Raw genomic sequence first — 16,085 nt, 5'->3', positions numbered from 1 at the left:
GTCAGGCTAGGTATGGATGAGTGCGTGAATATGTTTGTGTCTGCCCTGCAATGGGCTGCCAGTGAATAATGGGAGAGCATCCCCTCCAGCATCCCCTGCGACCCTAATTAGGGTAAGTGGCTTAGATAACGAGTGGTGCTAGCAAAGAGACTTCTAAAGCAGTTTCTAAACAATTGTAGATGTCTTTAAGTACATGCTGTATTCAGCATGTAAAATTACACCCTTCAGGGTCTCAGCTGTATTTCAGTTTCTGAAGACCTCAGACGCTCCCACTGTTTACCAGATTTGAGACCTTAAAGAAATAACCGGAGAGAAGAACCACAGAGGAGAACGGTTCTAACACGTGCTGAGAGGAGAACCACAGAGGAGAACGTTTCTGACATGTGCTGAGAGCATTATGAGCCAAGCATTACACTGCCACAGCCCTATACATAACAAACAGTGTGTCATTCACATGTGCTACATGAGGCACAGGCAATTGCCTCATTTACTGGATTGTTTAAGAGAAGAAGTGCTTTATTTGTCACATACACACTCAGCAGTGAGCAGTGAAATGCAGCCTCTGCATTTAACCCATTTAAACACCAGTGAGCACACACACACACTAAGAGCTAGGAGCTGCCGCCAGTGCCTGGGGACTAACTCCAGGTCTTTTTGCCAGTGCCTTGGTCAAGATCACTGACAGGAGTACTAATCCTAGCATGCATGTCTTTGTGGTGGGGGGAAACTAGAGCCCCCAGAGGAAACCCACTCAAACACAGGGAGAACAAACTGTAAATTTGTGTGTGTGTGTGTGTGTGTTGTAGAACGTAGGTGGAGGCACATCTGTACTGAGGGTAGTAGCCACAGACCGGGACATTGGGCCCAATGCCATGTTATCCTATTACATCACCGCTGGCAACCAGGACCTGACCTTCAGAATGGACCGTATAACGGGAGAGATGGTGACTAGGCCGTCCCCCCCTGACCGCGAACGCCAACAAGAGTACCAGCTCACTGTGACCGTGGAGGATGATGGGACACCACCACGATCGGTATGAGAGTGTGAGGGAGAGAGACAGAGTGTGTGTTAATGTGTGGGTTAATGCTGTTCCCTGGGCAGCTACACTGCTTGGCTAGAAACAGTGACACTCAGGATAATTCAAAAAGTTTCAGAAAATTACTTTAAAATAACAAATGCATAAAATAACAAAAATGAATGTTGTAACTGTACGGATTCAGTTGTTCGTTGTAAATTAAGATATAATCCGTTTTCTCAGAGCTTTTCCTTTATTCTGACATATTCAGATTTGCAGCCGCTGTGTAACTCCATGTGGAAAGTCAAGACTTGACGCTGCAACAGTTGCGGGTTTTTTTTACCATCAGCTGGCTGAAGTTAGGCAGATTTGTTATTTTTATACATTTCCTTAAAACACTTTCCTTCAAACATTTCTCAGAGCCTCATGGAGAAACAAATTTACCGTAACGAGCAAAAACAGGAAACGACGCTCGTGCGTTTCGTTTTAGGAAAAAGGAAGTTTCCTTCTGAAGTGCACTGAAACTTCCTGTTTCAACACCCCGTGGTGTTTCGATACCCGTTTGAAACATTCCTCTACTGTTGTGTGTGTGCGTGTTTTCAAGCAGTATGTTATTTGTATCAACATGTCAATTGTCTCCCCTCACGTTACAGATGTCACACACTAAATGATGAGTAATATCATTACTAATATTAGCTTTCTGATGGAGAAGTATGTTTACAGTGAGCTGTGTTCTTCAAGAGTCAGTAAAAGGAGTGATTTTAAAGCATTAGAAAGACAGAAAACAGCTTCATCCTCCTCAACAGGTGATGAAGGTCACTGGCAGATTTTGTCCATGAGCAGTTTGTTCACCACGGAGAGATTCCCTGACCTCTTGGTGACCTCTGACTTCTGGCAAAGCCACAAACACGAATCCCAGTGTGCAGAATAGAGGGTCTGACAGTTTGTCCAGTCCTTCACTGGACAGTTATAATTACTTAGTCAAAGTCTCTCCTGATGCACACTCACACAAACACACACAAAACACTCATTCACACACAATGCCAGACACATTGCAAATGAACAGATCTTTGGTTTTATTTCACAAAGGTGAATTTACTGAAGCAAAAAAAGAGAAAAGTCTAGAGTTCTATACAACAGTTATATAAAAATTCCACAGACTGACTACTTTGTGCAGTTATTAACATGCACGTATGCACACACACACACACACACACACACACACACACGTACACACACACACGTACACACACACACACGCACACACACACCAGCATTTACTGTTGTGTTACCCTGTTTTCCTAAATTATTCCTGCAGGTGTTTGTGCTTGTGTGATCCTTGGCTAAGTTCAGTGTCCAGTGTGCTGCACTACAACGACCAGTAGTAGGTGCTGTTTAAGATAAAATGCTGTTTCAATGTGACACAGTTTTATCACAGTTCCTCTCTTAATTCCTTCTCCATCTATAAACAGGTCAAAGTTCCTCCTCTGATATTTTGGTAGACAACTTCTCATTAGGACAATTTGTCTTGACATGACTTGTCTCTGTCAAATGTGATTGACAATTACCACTTAAGGCAGTAGAAAGATATACTTAACAAAAGCACTTTCATACATACATACACACCCATATATTTCTAAAGTCATATTAAAAACATACATGGTAAATATCAAAAAGTAATATAAAAATAAAAATCAATTATATATTTTGAGTGAGGAAGAAAACTGCACAGCCCAATGCAGGCACTAACACCTCATCAGCTACTCAGAACGCTCTTCAAAGAAAGGTTCACCATTTTTTCATCTGGTCACTCTCTTCTTCTCATGATAAAACAGTTAAATTGGGTTGGAGTTTCTAACAAGAAGTGTCCTTGGAACAAGGACAGTATTTGAGCTGAAGGTTACTTTGATGAAAAACTAATAAATCTTTCCTTAAATGGGCTGAATAAACTGCATTTTTGGAAACTGCAGAGACACACACAGACACAGACACACACACACACACATAGATACAGACACACACACACACACACATAGATACAGTGCCCGCCATAGATGCTACATAAATACCTCATGGGAAATTTGTTAATCTTGGAGAAGCTAGACTTGTAGGCTTGTGCTGATTTTTATAGTCCTTTACAGATGTGATCTGGCTTTTATAGTCCTTGACAGATGTGATCTGCTGCAGAGAACGTTTACCTCTAGCAATGCACACAGAGAGAATATGAGAGAGAGAGAGAGCAAGAGAGAGAGGGTGTGAGTTCAAAGTCTTTTTGGCACTCATGCACAGAGAAACTGCAAGGTAGCAAGATAGTAGCACAGCACTCAACAGCATTAGTAGTAATTACAAGTTTCTGAAGTAGAGCAAATTTTAAAGAGAAGAGAAGAGAAGAGAAGAGAAGAGAAGAGAAGAGAAGAGAAGAGAAGAGAAGAGAAGAGAAGGGCAATGGATTCTACTTTGCCCAATTTGAGCCCATTTCAGAACCAGAGCAAAGAATCATATTAGGACATAACAAATGTTCACGCTATAGCTATGTCAGAGATGTGAAACAGCACAACATCAAGGTAACTTAACAACATCTGCTTGAAATTCTGAAACAACAGAATTATGGTCAGAAAAAAGGACTCAAAACATTTAACAAGGCGTCTCCAAAATCTGCCAGTTCTATTCCCCTTCAACAAAAACCCTGAAGCGCCAAAATTCCTCCTCAGTCTTGGAATGTTCTGGAAGTTTGCCCCCATAACCGGCCATGAAACCTGTTTTGCAAAGCGTCACAGGCATAGCAACCCCCAGTGAAACAAAGTGCTGAGAAAATGAGTTCCCGTCAGCCGTAGGCTGTTTGTGCAGGTGGTAAATATGTCTGTCTTCTTTCTTTTTTTGTGGTTTATCCCCCCCCCCCTCTTGATCCATGCATAGTCACTGTTTTCCCCTGGGACAGGACAAAGGGATGGAGGGATAGTGGGATGACAGGCAAGGAAAAAAGTGGAGGAGAAAAAGTGTGAGGCATTTCTTAAGGCTGAGAATGAAAAAATGTTGAATCCATCCATTCCTTTTAGACCTGCATGATGTCAGGACTCTCTGGGATAGGCTCTGTAACACACAAACACATCACAAACACATTAATAAACACTACAACATTAATAAAACACATTAATAAACACTACAAAATTTACACTCTATCAAACACACAAACACATTTATAAACACATTAATACAGACTACAACATTTACATTCAGTAAAACACACAAACACATGACAAACACCTTAATACAGGCTACTAGATTTACACTTAATAAAACACACAAACACATGACAAACACATTAATCCAGACTACAAGATTTAAACTCAATAGAACACACAAACACATGAAAATACCATGTGCGTGAATTAACATGGATAGAACTGAATACATACAGTGCATAATGTATAATCACCCAATCATGTGCCTTATATTATCACTGCTAACAACACATAACCCACCATTAATCAGTGAACACACACACTCACACACTTAAACACAGAAATAAAGCATTCCCATATTAACACACCCATTCACTCACACAGACACTCTTATATAAGGAAAGATAACATTCACACATAAAACATGCATGGACACACCAATACACTCTCTCTCACACACACACACACACACACACACATACACTTCCACACAGAAACACAGCTATCAAACACAAACAAACCCATTCACTCTCACACACACACTTATACACAGAAACATGAAATATAGTATCGGCACACAAACACTCATGTGATCACAAACTCGTGAGCAGAAACTGTGAAAATGCACTAGAACAGAAGCTAAAAGCAGAAACTATCAAATGTGTGACGTATGTAAAAGCAGAAATGGACTCTGTAAAATTCCACTGAGTTAAAGGTCAGTTTGTCCACACTTCACCAATTTGTGTGTGTTTGTGTGGTGTGTGTGTGTGCCTTCATGTATTGGTGTATGTTTGTTAAAGGGACTTACAGGAAGTGGGATATTCAGGAGGGAATCTAAGGAATGTCTGCAGGTGCCCCTCACAGATCATAACACACATTTCCACTTGTATCGTTGTCATTGAAACACACACCATGTCATAGCAGTCTGTGTGTGTGTGTGTGTGGTCAGACAGCTGCAGAAGTTGACAGGGTAGGAGATCTGAAACATTATTCTGGGAATGACTCCGTATACCCAGCTGAGTGTCTGTGTGTGTGTGTATACGTGTGCCATGTTTATTGACAGCATGTTTAGTGACAAATGAGTGTAACATGCTACATTACTGTATAGAGGTCTGTGTGTGTGTGTGAGAGAGAGAGAGAGAGAGAGAGAGAGAGAGAGGAACAGAGAGAGAGAGAGAAAGAGAGAGATGCACTGTTTTTGCCAAAGTGCCATACCATTTGCGTGGAAGAAGACATTATCATTTGACTGTGGTGTGAACGGAGTTCCAGGATCAGCCAGAAGGTGGCGCCCTGTCTCGGACGATTGGCGAGTGAGAATCTGTGACACAGTCCGTGTTTTAGTCTGTGGAGACTCACCCATATACACGGGATTCTCGTGACCACGAGCCTCACTGAAGTAGGAAAAGAAACAAAAAATATAAGAAAGAACAAGAGAGAGAGAGACAGAGAGAGAAAGACAGAGAGAAGAATAACAATGCTGGGACTACTACATTTTGGATGGCATTGTGTAATCTCATAAGCAGCTGTGAGTGTTGTTCCTAGGAGACATGACCCGGCCACAGCTGTGTTTGCTGCTGCGTTGGTGCTTGTTACTATGTCGACTGCAGTGGGAAACTCACCTGTCCATGCGGACGAGCTCGTGCGCACCTTTGTGTGTGAAAAGAGGAAAAGGAAACAAGAAACAACAGAGCATTGACTGCTTTATTCAATCATACAGACTTTGACACAGGAAATATCACAGACGTGCATGCGGATACAGTTGGACGCACACACACATACACACACGTGCACACACACACACACACATACACACACACACACACTCCTGATCTGAAGCTAATGGTGAGGGCAAGACATGCTCCTGCTATTCAACTGGCAACTTCTGTTGTACTGATGGAAATAATGGCAGTCATAATGGCAGCCTAAGTAACAATGGCAGCATTGTGTGAGTGTGTGTGTGTGTGTGTGTACTGTGTTTGTATGATGTAAATGTTGTGTTTGGGTGTTGAAACTTACGGAAACTGTGTGTGTGTGTGCGTGTGTGTGTGTGTGTACTGTGTTTGTATGTAAATGTTGTGTTTGGGTGTTGAAACTTACGGCGGTTGCTCAAAACCCCTTGTCTCTGCTTATAAACTAGAAACAGGATGAAGGGCAAGCACAGAATACCCATAATGCACGCTGCTGTGGCCAGTCCAGCAGCTGCTGACGATGACCCTGGAGAGAGAGAGAGAGAGAGAGAGAGAGAGAGAGAGAGAAAGAGAGAGAGAGAGAGAGAGAGACAGACCGAGATGAACAGAAATAAAATATACAAATGGAATGGCCCTCTTAAATCAGAGAAGTATGAATAAGGGTGTGTACTTCAGCATTTACCATCTGTGGCTTTGAAGTCTTGGACTGTACACTGCAGACTGTCATTTCGCCCTCGCCCTACAGACAGACCACACCACACACACTTTATTGGGATATAAGTACAACACACACTCTAAAAATATGATACACACACACACACACTTTACTGTCATATAACATACACACACATTCCCTTTACTAGCATATAACTCCAACTCACACTCTAAAAATATCACATACGTACACATACGTACACACATAAACTTTACTGGCATATAACTACAACCCACATTCTAAAAATATCACACTGCAACACACACTCTGAAAACATGACATACATGGCTTACTACCATACAACTAACAAAACAATATAGATAGAATTTGGAATGTGTACTGGAATTTTCTATATATACATCAAACACACCTACTGACCTTAACACTAATTTTTTTGGTTTTGAATTTAAGACATAAGCATTGTGGGAACTTCTCTTTCTAATAGTAGATGTACTCTCTCTCTCTCTCTCTCTCTCTCTCTCTCTCTCTCTCCATACACACACACACACACACACACACAACACACAGACAGGAATTTCAACTCATATATAACTTCTCTCTGTTTACTATCTCTCTGTCTCAAACATATACATACACCTGTAATTCCTTACATATATATTCAAGTACACACGTCTCTTCTTACACTCACGTACACACACCCGCACACACACAAAGCTCTCTTACGTGGAGTGATGGTAAGCAGTAGGTGGTTGCGAGCTCTCTGATCAACTACGGGCTTGTGATTTTCGACGTGAAAGTCTGCTGCAAAACAGCAATATTTGCCCTGATCAGACCTTCTGACATCCTTCAAAGTCACCCACAATGAGTCCTTAGCTATGCCGAACTGTACTCCCTCCGCAGAGTGGTTACTATGGTGAGGTGGTGAACGAATGCGTTCGTGGCAATGCTGGTCCTGATGCGGAGTAAAGTGCCACATCTGATGGACTTTGTCATTAGGATGAGCTTTGGCACCAGACAGGGTGCAGCGCAGGGTGACGTTGGCACCTTCAGGGCAGATGTAGTATAAGTGTGGTACAGACAGACTCAGAGAATGATGTGTGTCCCTGTTGGCTAAAGAGATAGAGAGAGAGAGAGAGAGAGAGAGAGAGAGAGTCATTCTCATGGAAAGCCAAGCTCATAAAGCAACCGTGATTGAACTGAATTAAACTGAATTGAATTGGAACTCTGTTCCTCAAAACAGTCATGCAACGGGTTTAAAAAATGAGAATCTCACTACAGAGCATACCATTCCCATTATCCTAAAGGTTTAACACATTTTAGACATACATTTTATATACTCGTACCAGGAAACACATTTTACACATACATTTTATATACTCGTACCAGGAAAGACATTTTACACAAACATTTTATATACTTGTACCAGGAAACACATTTTGCATATACATTTACATATACATATACTTTACATATGCACACACACATACATTTCCTGTATAGCCTGAGTGATGGTGAGATCAAGGAACCTGAAGGTGCTGACTACGTGCAGTCGAACAGACAAAACAGCCGCAAAGACTGTGACACTGTGTTTGAGTGCTTTGTGTGTGTGTGTGTGTGGTGTCTACCATGTTTCTTGCTGTGGTGTCGTATGACTAACCGAACATATGTAAATGTGAGAGACATACACACACAAACACAGTGCATGTCTTTAAAGAGAGAGAGACACATACACACAACATTCACCAGTTGTAGGGAAATAAGCCGCCCCCCCCCCAATCTTACAAACAGTCTCACATTATTTAACAGTCCAACCACCATGTGTTTGTGAGTGTGCTGCAGCAGTGAGGAGGTTTTTTGTGGTCTGTCTACAATAGATTGCATATCCTGTGTGTGTGTGTGTGTGTGTGTGTGTGTGTGTGTGTGTGTTGAAAAGACATAGTGTGAGAGAGACAAGAGGTGTCACTACAAAGATTTTCTCTAGTGAAATGGTGTACTCAGGTCTATTCTACAGTACAGACTGACATAATTATTTCTGTTTTACCCTTAGTTGCTTAACTGTCTCACACACACACACACACACACACAATATCATTTTCTGTTTGAAAATACAGTAGCCACCATGTCTGTGACCCTGTGTCCTTCTCCCCCTGTGTGTGTGTGTGTGTGTGTGTGTGTGTGTGTGTGTGTGTCAGGAAGAGCAATAGGAAATCCAGGCAGAGTGATTAGCTGTGAGCTGAGTTCCCTTAGGTTGTTCCTGTCAGTCTGAAGGACAATGGAGTTTTGGAGTTGCTCCAGTTTCATGCTGCCCACCTAGTTCTCTTATTCCCTCTTTAGTCTGCATTATTCCCATTGTCCTGTGCCTCCTTTCAAGCCCCAAGAGAGTGGCTTTCACCTTGACAATCCGGTTTCAGCCTCTCAACTCAAAGCCAGCTTCCATATCACACCTTTCCTTATGGCATGGGAAAACAGCCCTGTGGCTATTGGACTTAATCCCTCAACACATACACACATACAATATAATGCACAATCACAACATACAGATACATACATATAAACAGTCACTCAATGTATATATATGCCCATACACAGACATACATACCCTGCTCTTATGCCTCAGCCAATGACAGAGCTGCAGTTGAGAGAGAGAGAGAGAGAGAGAGAGAGTTGGGGTGTTCTGGCCTCTGTTTGCCCTCCAGTCTCAATCTTTCTCATCTTTGTCAGGGATACAGGTAATATTGGCCTGCTGTGTGACAGCCATCATCACAAACCCAATAAATCCCTGCTTCTGTGCACTGGCTTCCATTACACTGCATTAACATCAACACAGCACACACAGCCTCTTTCTCACAGTTAAATGATACATAGAGAAAGAGAGAGAGAGAGAGAGAGAGAGAGCCTGACTCTCAATGTTAAAACATAATATGTATAGGGGAAAAATACAGACAATGTCTTCTATCACCCTCAAAATAACATGCACATAACCTCTATTATCTGCCATTAGATTTGCATGAGTCTGTGTTAATGTTTACCAAGACAAACTTCTGTAGCCCCCCTGTAAACACACACACACACACACGCACACACAATTCTCTCTCTCTAGATTAACTCATCCATTAAGAGGTGCTAATAGAAACAGTGGGGAGTTCTGAGTGTAGAACACCCTCTCCTCTGCAGGAGCCAGTGTCTTCCTGTATCATGTTGCAAACAGTATCTGTTTTGTCCTGTCACAAACACAGGGACTGCCCACTGGTTAAAAAGACACTACTCCATGTCAGAGCTGATCAAAGATCACTCTAAGGTTTTATAGTCTGGAGTTCATCTATGAAGGGAGAAACTCTGGGTAAAGATTTTAGGTTTAGTATTTCACTTTTTTTCTTTTCACTTTAAGAACTTTGCTCACTTTTTTTGGCTTCACAAAACAAGAAATATATATATTCACACTCATCTTTACCACGAACCTACACACTGCTTAATACAAACTAGCACCCCTTTTGGATGTGAAAGTGAGCCTAAAAGGTGAAAGATCACCATATCTTCCCCTCTGAAGTCAGTTCATGGGGGTCAAGTCAGAATGAAGCTCCAGGAAGCTGGCTATCTCTCTCTCTCACACACACACATGCACACACACGGACGCACATGCATGCACATAGAGTGTTCTACATCAAAAGCAATTAGGCATCTCCAAAATTCTTAAAAGCTGGTTTTGCTGCAAAGCATCTGATATTTTCTTATTAGGCAGTGTGTAAAGGTTAGGGATCAATGTGGAGCAGAGGACAAAGTGAGACCTCTGCTCCCCAGAGGAGAGTCCAGACAGCAGGAGTTCATTCAGGCACCCTGCAGACCAGCCAAAGACTACATCCGCAATGACCCAATATCACTCTCTCTCTCTTTCCCTCTCTCCCTCCACCCTCTCTCTCTCTCTCCCTCTCTCCCTCCACCCTCTCTCTCTCTCTCTCTCCCTCCACTAAACCCATTACAACATCAGAAAGGTGTGGCATCATGTCAAAGAACTGTAAGAGAACAATAAGACATCTCTCTCAGATTTCTGAGTGCTGCGGAGCTTATCTTTGCAAACGTTAAAGGAAGGAAACGTGCGAAACAAAGCTGCAGACAAAACGAACTCATACTACTATAGCTGTCGCCCACAGGGTGGTGCCCATCTCAACACGCTTTAGTTCATAAGTAGTGAGTCAAAATGCCAATAACCACCTTTTCTCTTGCTTCTCTATCTGGACTGACCGGCAATTGGACGAAATCATCAGCGCATGTGGCTATGCAGTGTGTAGCGGTTTAATCTGCTCTAATTTACACCTGAACTACTTTCAGTTATCGTGTACTGCACTTCCTGCTCCACATTCCTACAATAAGACGTTTAAATCATAAAAATAAAAGATAAAGCAAATTCACCGTGGAAGAAAAAGAACACTGATCATGTAACTTGAAACGCTGCAAATGCAAGCAAAATAGCGATCTTTCGACTGTAGACTCGAATGATGCGCTCGTTTTCGAGCTCAGGTTTAAAAAAGTGTAGTTACGTAAAAAGGATTGTGCTAGTTTCATTTCCTCCACCCTCGGTGTATGCGGTTAAAGGCAATATCTTCACGTAGGCCTGCTTAGGCGCTCCAGTACCAAATCAAGACTTAGAAAAATTTAACACTATCCTCTTCGTCTAGTCTATCAAATAAACACGTTGGCTATTTGCCCGCTGTAAATTCTACGATTGATAGTAGAATTAAAATAGGTACAACATCAGTAACTGTTATATATTTCTGTAGGCTGCTCTTCCACTTTGAATCCGAGTTAGCGATGTGAGAGTTTTGTTGTAAATATCAAATATTCCAGTGTGAGATCATTTTGCGCCTTCAGTTTATTTGAACTCAATTACAGATTCGCAGTTTGCGCAACAGCTGCAAATTTTCTCTCATTCTGGGGAGAGGGGGGAGTGTTAAACAAACTCTGTGCCAGATGTTCAGAAGTGGGAGCTTGAAAAACAAAGCTGCGGTTGCGAAGAGAGAATGGACCCCTTTTTTTTTTTAAATTCCGGCTTGACTTTACGTTTCACACGGTGTCAAAGCGCAAGGGTCAGAGTCAAGTTCTAACACAAAACTTAAGACTTTCGACTAAAGTTGGCCAGCTCTGCCCCTGTATTTTCTGCTGCTGCCACTCCCTGACTACAGAGCCAAGACTGCATATATTTCGGTCAAAAACAGGAAATTAAAACAGCAGATGTCTTGTATCTCGTAGCGAATTGTTTAAGGCTGACAGTTTGGCATCTGAGCGACAGTTCTTCTCCCCTCACGACAGGCATTTTGCAGATTCATAAATCGTCCTGGTGTCTACAGATTACAATTAAAAATGTATAAAATTATTGTTTGGCAAAATTTTTAGAGTGTAATGGGACAAATCCCTTAGATGTTCTTAGCCTGTTTTGCTCTCTACTTTTGTCTATCGCTATCTTTTGAAAGAGGAAATAACATTAGAAAAAAAGAACTTTTTGACTATGTTTATGATTTCTCCACTAGTTGAAATCTCTCATACTGATTCTGTTCCGACCCTGAATGCATTGTTTGCAGTAACCTCTGAGGGGAAAAAAGAGGTTCAGTCGTTTATGCCGAGTGGGCTATTTGATAAATTCTTGTTCAGAGGTTCAAGGAACGTATTGTTGACTCTCCAGCCCGCAGCTATGACAAGGACAGAAACATCTCAACAGGTTTAAACATGTGTTGCCATTACCTTGTCCTCATAGATAGTAAAACAAACAACATTTCAAGGAGCATGGAATGACAAGCCACCAGTAGAGCAGCTAAAGTTTATTTACCTTGAGCAATGCCAGACAGAAGAGCACAGAGACAAACAGCGACCGTCAGATCCATCGATACAATCCCGGGGTCAGACACCACTGCAAATGTGTCAGTCTTTTAGGTTTTCACTTCACAATTGCCCTTTTAATCGCCGTCTTGTTTATTTTATTATCTGTTAAAACTAAATGTTTCTTACTCAAACTTAAGGACAAAATGAAATAAATTAAGTAAGAAGCCAATATGCTATTGCGTTGGTATTGAGGCTCACTTTTGTTGCGTCTGTTCTGTCAACGAAGAGCGCAACCCAAGTGCGCCGTTAGACACTGTAAAATACCATCTACAGGAGGAAAGGGGGCGTGTTCACTAGCACCCTTGGCCCCGCCCAAGGCCCCGACCCTTCAGTACTCTCACCCAAACAGCGAAGGGTAGAATGAGAAAGGTTATGTTAATCGAGAGTGATGATGAAGCTATAGAAAAGTCACTTTTACAGTAATTTAAATGTCATTAGTCACAGCGCCCTGACAGAAATTGTTTATTACTTTAATACTAAATTAATGAGTATTTGACTTGATATAAAAAAAAAAAATCCAACTTAAAATTTCAGGATAGCCTATTGTTTAGCCTTCTTAAGTTATTCAGTTAGCTTCTTATTTAAAAATGTGAATGTTACGTGAAACCTTTTAAGTTTGAATTGGCCTTTTTTCTTTATTTCTTTTTTTTTTTTTTTTTTTTTTAACAGTGCGGCATGTAATCATCATTGCATCAACTAGTTTAGGTTTATAACCAAAAACACGGAAACAACGTAGACAGAAATGTCACTGCTGAACACTGAACCCAAAACATTTGAAAGCACGTTAAACAAGACAAGCTGGAATGCTAACAAGTTCCAGTAGTTTGCTTTAACGTATGCACATATAAAGAAATACAAAGTTGTATCCAAACTAGTTATGCCAGTCCCAACCAAAGACTTTTCACCTCTATCTACTCCTCTATTCTCCCCATTTCCTCCCTCTCTCTCTCTCTCTCTCTCTCTCTCTCTCTCTATCTGTGTTTCGGTTTAATTAGTGTAATTGAGAGCATTGCACTCTCACTGTTATAAGCATATTCTGGGGTTTATGGTTAGTGTTAGAATATGGGTTTACCTCATCAAATAAAAAAAATCACAGAACAAACTCTTAATTATTACAATGCAAAATGTAATTTCAATAATTACTTTTTTCATTCTCGTGACCTTTTCTCATTTCTTTCTGATGACCTAAATTCCCCTTATATGAATCAAAAGTATACATAAACATTTGACATTTATGAATACTATGTTGCATACTAGGGATTTGATATATACATATATGTTTGATGTACACACACACACACACATGCACATTTAGACATTGCATGTGTGTGTGTGTGTGTGTGTGTGTGTGTGTGTGTATCATGTCACACATTACAGTTTTTTCAGTTGCTAACAAGCATCGTTCAACACTTAAGCCACTTTTCCAAAACGCATGCAGTCTGTATTACCAACATATATCTTGGCCAAGCAGTTAATCTCACCTCCAAAAGTCACTCAAACCACCAAAACACTGTATACATGTCTCAAAATAACTTTTTCGACCATACACTGGCAACACTTCTCACTCAGAAGCATACATTGTCATTCATAACACACTGACCCAAAAACACTAACAACAGGGAGCATTACATAAGTGATTAACTTTTATCTTTGAAGTTTGAAAGATTTTTCACATAAATCAGTTTAGAATAAGAATAACACTTTTTCACTTGATTGACTTTTTCTTTATTTTTGCATATAGTAATTTACTCGTGAAAAATAAAAAGCTGAAACAAAAAAAACTAATTCCTGAAATTACAAAAAAAAAAAACCATCAACAACATGTATAATCATGTATAGTCCTCCCTCTCTGTTGCATTTGGCCACAAGTTCTCATCAACACATGGGTAGGCTTTCAGCTGAAATTGCAATCAACTGTGTTTGGAATGATTATTATGTCATTTAATTGTAAATATTCTGCTAAGACATTCTATATATTCAATATGGTTACTGCAGAAATGCATGATATTTGTCATTACTTTTTTTTAAATTTGTTTTTAACAGTTCTGAAAACAGTGTGTTAGCAGTTTAAAATGTGTTGCAAATCCATGGTGTTTTGCAGGTGGGGGAGTATGAATGAGAAAAGAGTTCATGGCTTTTGGAAAATGTGGTCATTGAATGCATTTTGTATGAAAGCAATGAAAAATGATTGACAGTTTGGTCCACATATCCTTCTGTTTTGCTGACTGTGTGAAGAGTTTTGACCAATGCATGTTAGCAATTGAAAAAAACTGTAATATGATGATGTGATTAATTAATAAGAGTAAGAATAAGAAAAAGGACAGCAACAATAATATAGGACAGTAATAGCAAACAAAATTTTTTGTAAACAAAACACATTTAATTGCAAAGGCTGAGTAGTACCCACATACACCATAAGTAGAGGACAGTGTGTTCTTTCTTTCTTTCTTTCTTTCTTTCTTTCTTTCTTTCTTTCTTAAATGCTCCTGTTTTCTTTTTGCACATCAGAGTCTTTTACTTATTTGTGTGTGTGTGTGTGTGTGTTATTTTCTCCACTTGTCACAGACCTCTACCACAGTGTGGGTGCGTATCGTGGACGAGAATGATAATGCCCCTGAGTTTCCTGAGGAAGAGTATGTGACTGTTCTAAGTGAAGGCCCAGAGACTGTCGGGGCCACTATCGCCACAGTAACAGCCATTGACCCAGATGAAGGGCTTAATGGAACCCTACGCTATTCCATCGCCCAGGGCAACCTGGGTCAAACATTCCGCATTTATTCCAATACTGTAAGGACCTTTGTCATCTGGTAACACAGAATTCATAGAACTGTAGTTCTATAGCTTCAGAATGTTATGTGCGTTGTGTGTGTGTGTGTGTGTTTTAGGGGATGATAGTTGTCGTGAAGGAGCTGGACTATGAGATCAGTAATGGACATTACACGCTTGTTGTCACAGCAACAGATCAGTGTCCAATCCCTGCTCTCCGACTGACATCCAGCACAACGGTGAGCAACACATGAATGCATAATACACACACGTACATCCACGCACACGCGCACACACACACACACACACACACACACACAAACACACACACACAGTTTTGTCTTCTCTAATCCTCTCCATATTGGCTGTCGGCAGGTGTTGATAAATGTCATTGATGTGAATGATGTGACTCCCACATTCCCAAAAGCGTTTGAGGGCCCATTTGAGGTGACGGAGGGCCAGCCTGGGCCACGTGTGTTGACCCTCAGAGCCACGGACCAAGACTCAGGACTCAATGGAAAAGTAGAGTACAGCATCACTGCTGGAGACCTCAAAAGTGAGAACAGAAGATGCAAATGTTTACAGATAAATGACTGTGATGTTTTCCAGCAAAGTAATTTCCAGCAAAGCAAAGTAATTCCAGCAAAGTCTCCTCTCTCTCTCTCTCTCTCTCTCTCTCTCCCCTTCTCTTCTTCTCTGTCACTCAGGTGAGTTTGTGGTGTCTCCAGTAGAGGGGGAGTTGCGTGTGAGGAGAGATGTGGAGCTGGACAGAGAGACGACAGCGTACTATAATATAACTGTGACTGCCAGAGACCTGGGCACGCCACCTCTCAGCAGCACGGTGACTACACACACACACACACACACACACACACACATATGTACA

The 16,085-nt window shown here is 41.1% G+C and overlaps 2 protein-coding genes across 2 annotated transcripts in view; one reads left to right on the top strand and one right to left on the bottom strand.

Annotated features, from left to right (window-relative positions):
- The window catches only part of cdh23 (cadherin-related 23), a 172,409-nt gene that overhangs the window by 139,443 nt on the left and 16,881 nt on the right, over positions 1 to 16,085 (top strand). The window contains exons 36-40 of the mRNA XM_030770929.1: positions 807 to 1,034; positions 14,999 to 15,220; positions 15,319 to 15,438; positions 15,575 to 15,755; positions 15,907 to 16,040. Of these exons, the coding sequence (XP_030626789.1) occupies positions 807 to 1,034; positions 14,999 to 15,220; positions 15,319 to 15,438; positions 15,575 to 15,755; positions 15,907 to 16,040 (885 nt within the window). The remainder of the gene's footprint in view (positions 1 to 806; positions 1,035 to 14,998; positions 15,221 to 15,318; positions 15,439 to 15,574; positions 15,756 to 15,906; positions 16,041 to 16,085) is intronic.
- On the bottom strand, positions 3,451 to 12,504 carry vsir (V-set immunoregulatory receptor). The gene is made up of 7 exons (XM_030770930.1): positions 12,381 to 12,504; positions 7,286 to 7,672; positions 6,569 to 6,625; positions 6,296 to 6,412; positions 5,818 to 5,845; positions 5,414 to 5,589; positions 3,451 to 4,106 (listed from the first exon to the last, which is right to left on the bottom strand). The coding sequence occupies exons 1-7, from the start codon at positions 12,433 to 12,435 to the stop codon at positions 4,069 to 4,071; spliced, it is 858 nt and encodes a 285-aa protein (XP_030626790.1). The 5' UTR covers positions 12,436 to 12,504; the 3' UTR covers positions 3,451 to 4,068.

This window comes from Chanos chanos, chromosome 4, assembly GCF_902362185.1.
Source record: "Chanos chanos chromosome 4, fChaCha1.1, whole genome shotgun sequence".
Taxonomy (NCBI): Eukaryota; Metazoa; Chordata; class Actinopteri; order Gonorynchiformes; family Chanidae; genus Chanos; species Chanos chanos.
Note: the sequence above shows the minus strand (reverse complement) of the source record. Positions and strands in the feature narration are given on the sequence as shown.

Excerpts from the sequence above, each read along its gene's own strand:
- vsir (XM_030770930.1), bottom strand. The coding sequence starts at position 12,435 with ATGGATCTGACGGTCGCTGTTTGTCTCTGTGCTCTTCTGTCTGGCATT. Across the intron at positions 5,846-6,295 it reads AGGGGTTTTGAGCAACCGCC|GTGCGCACGAGCTCGTCCGC; the intron begins GTAAGTTTCAAC and ends TCACACACAAAG. Across the intron at positions 4,107-5,413 it reads TGTCTTCTTCCACGCAAATG|AGCCTATCCCAGAGAGTCCT; the intron begins GTATGGCACTTT and ends TGTGTGTTACAG.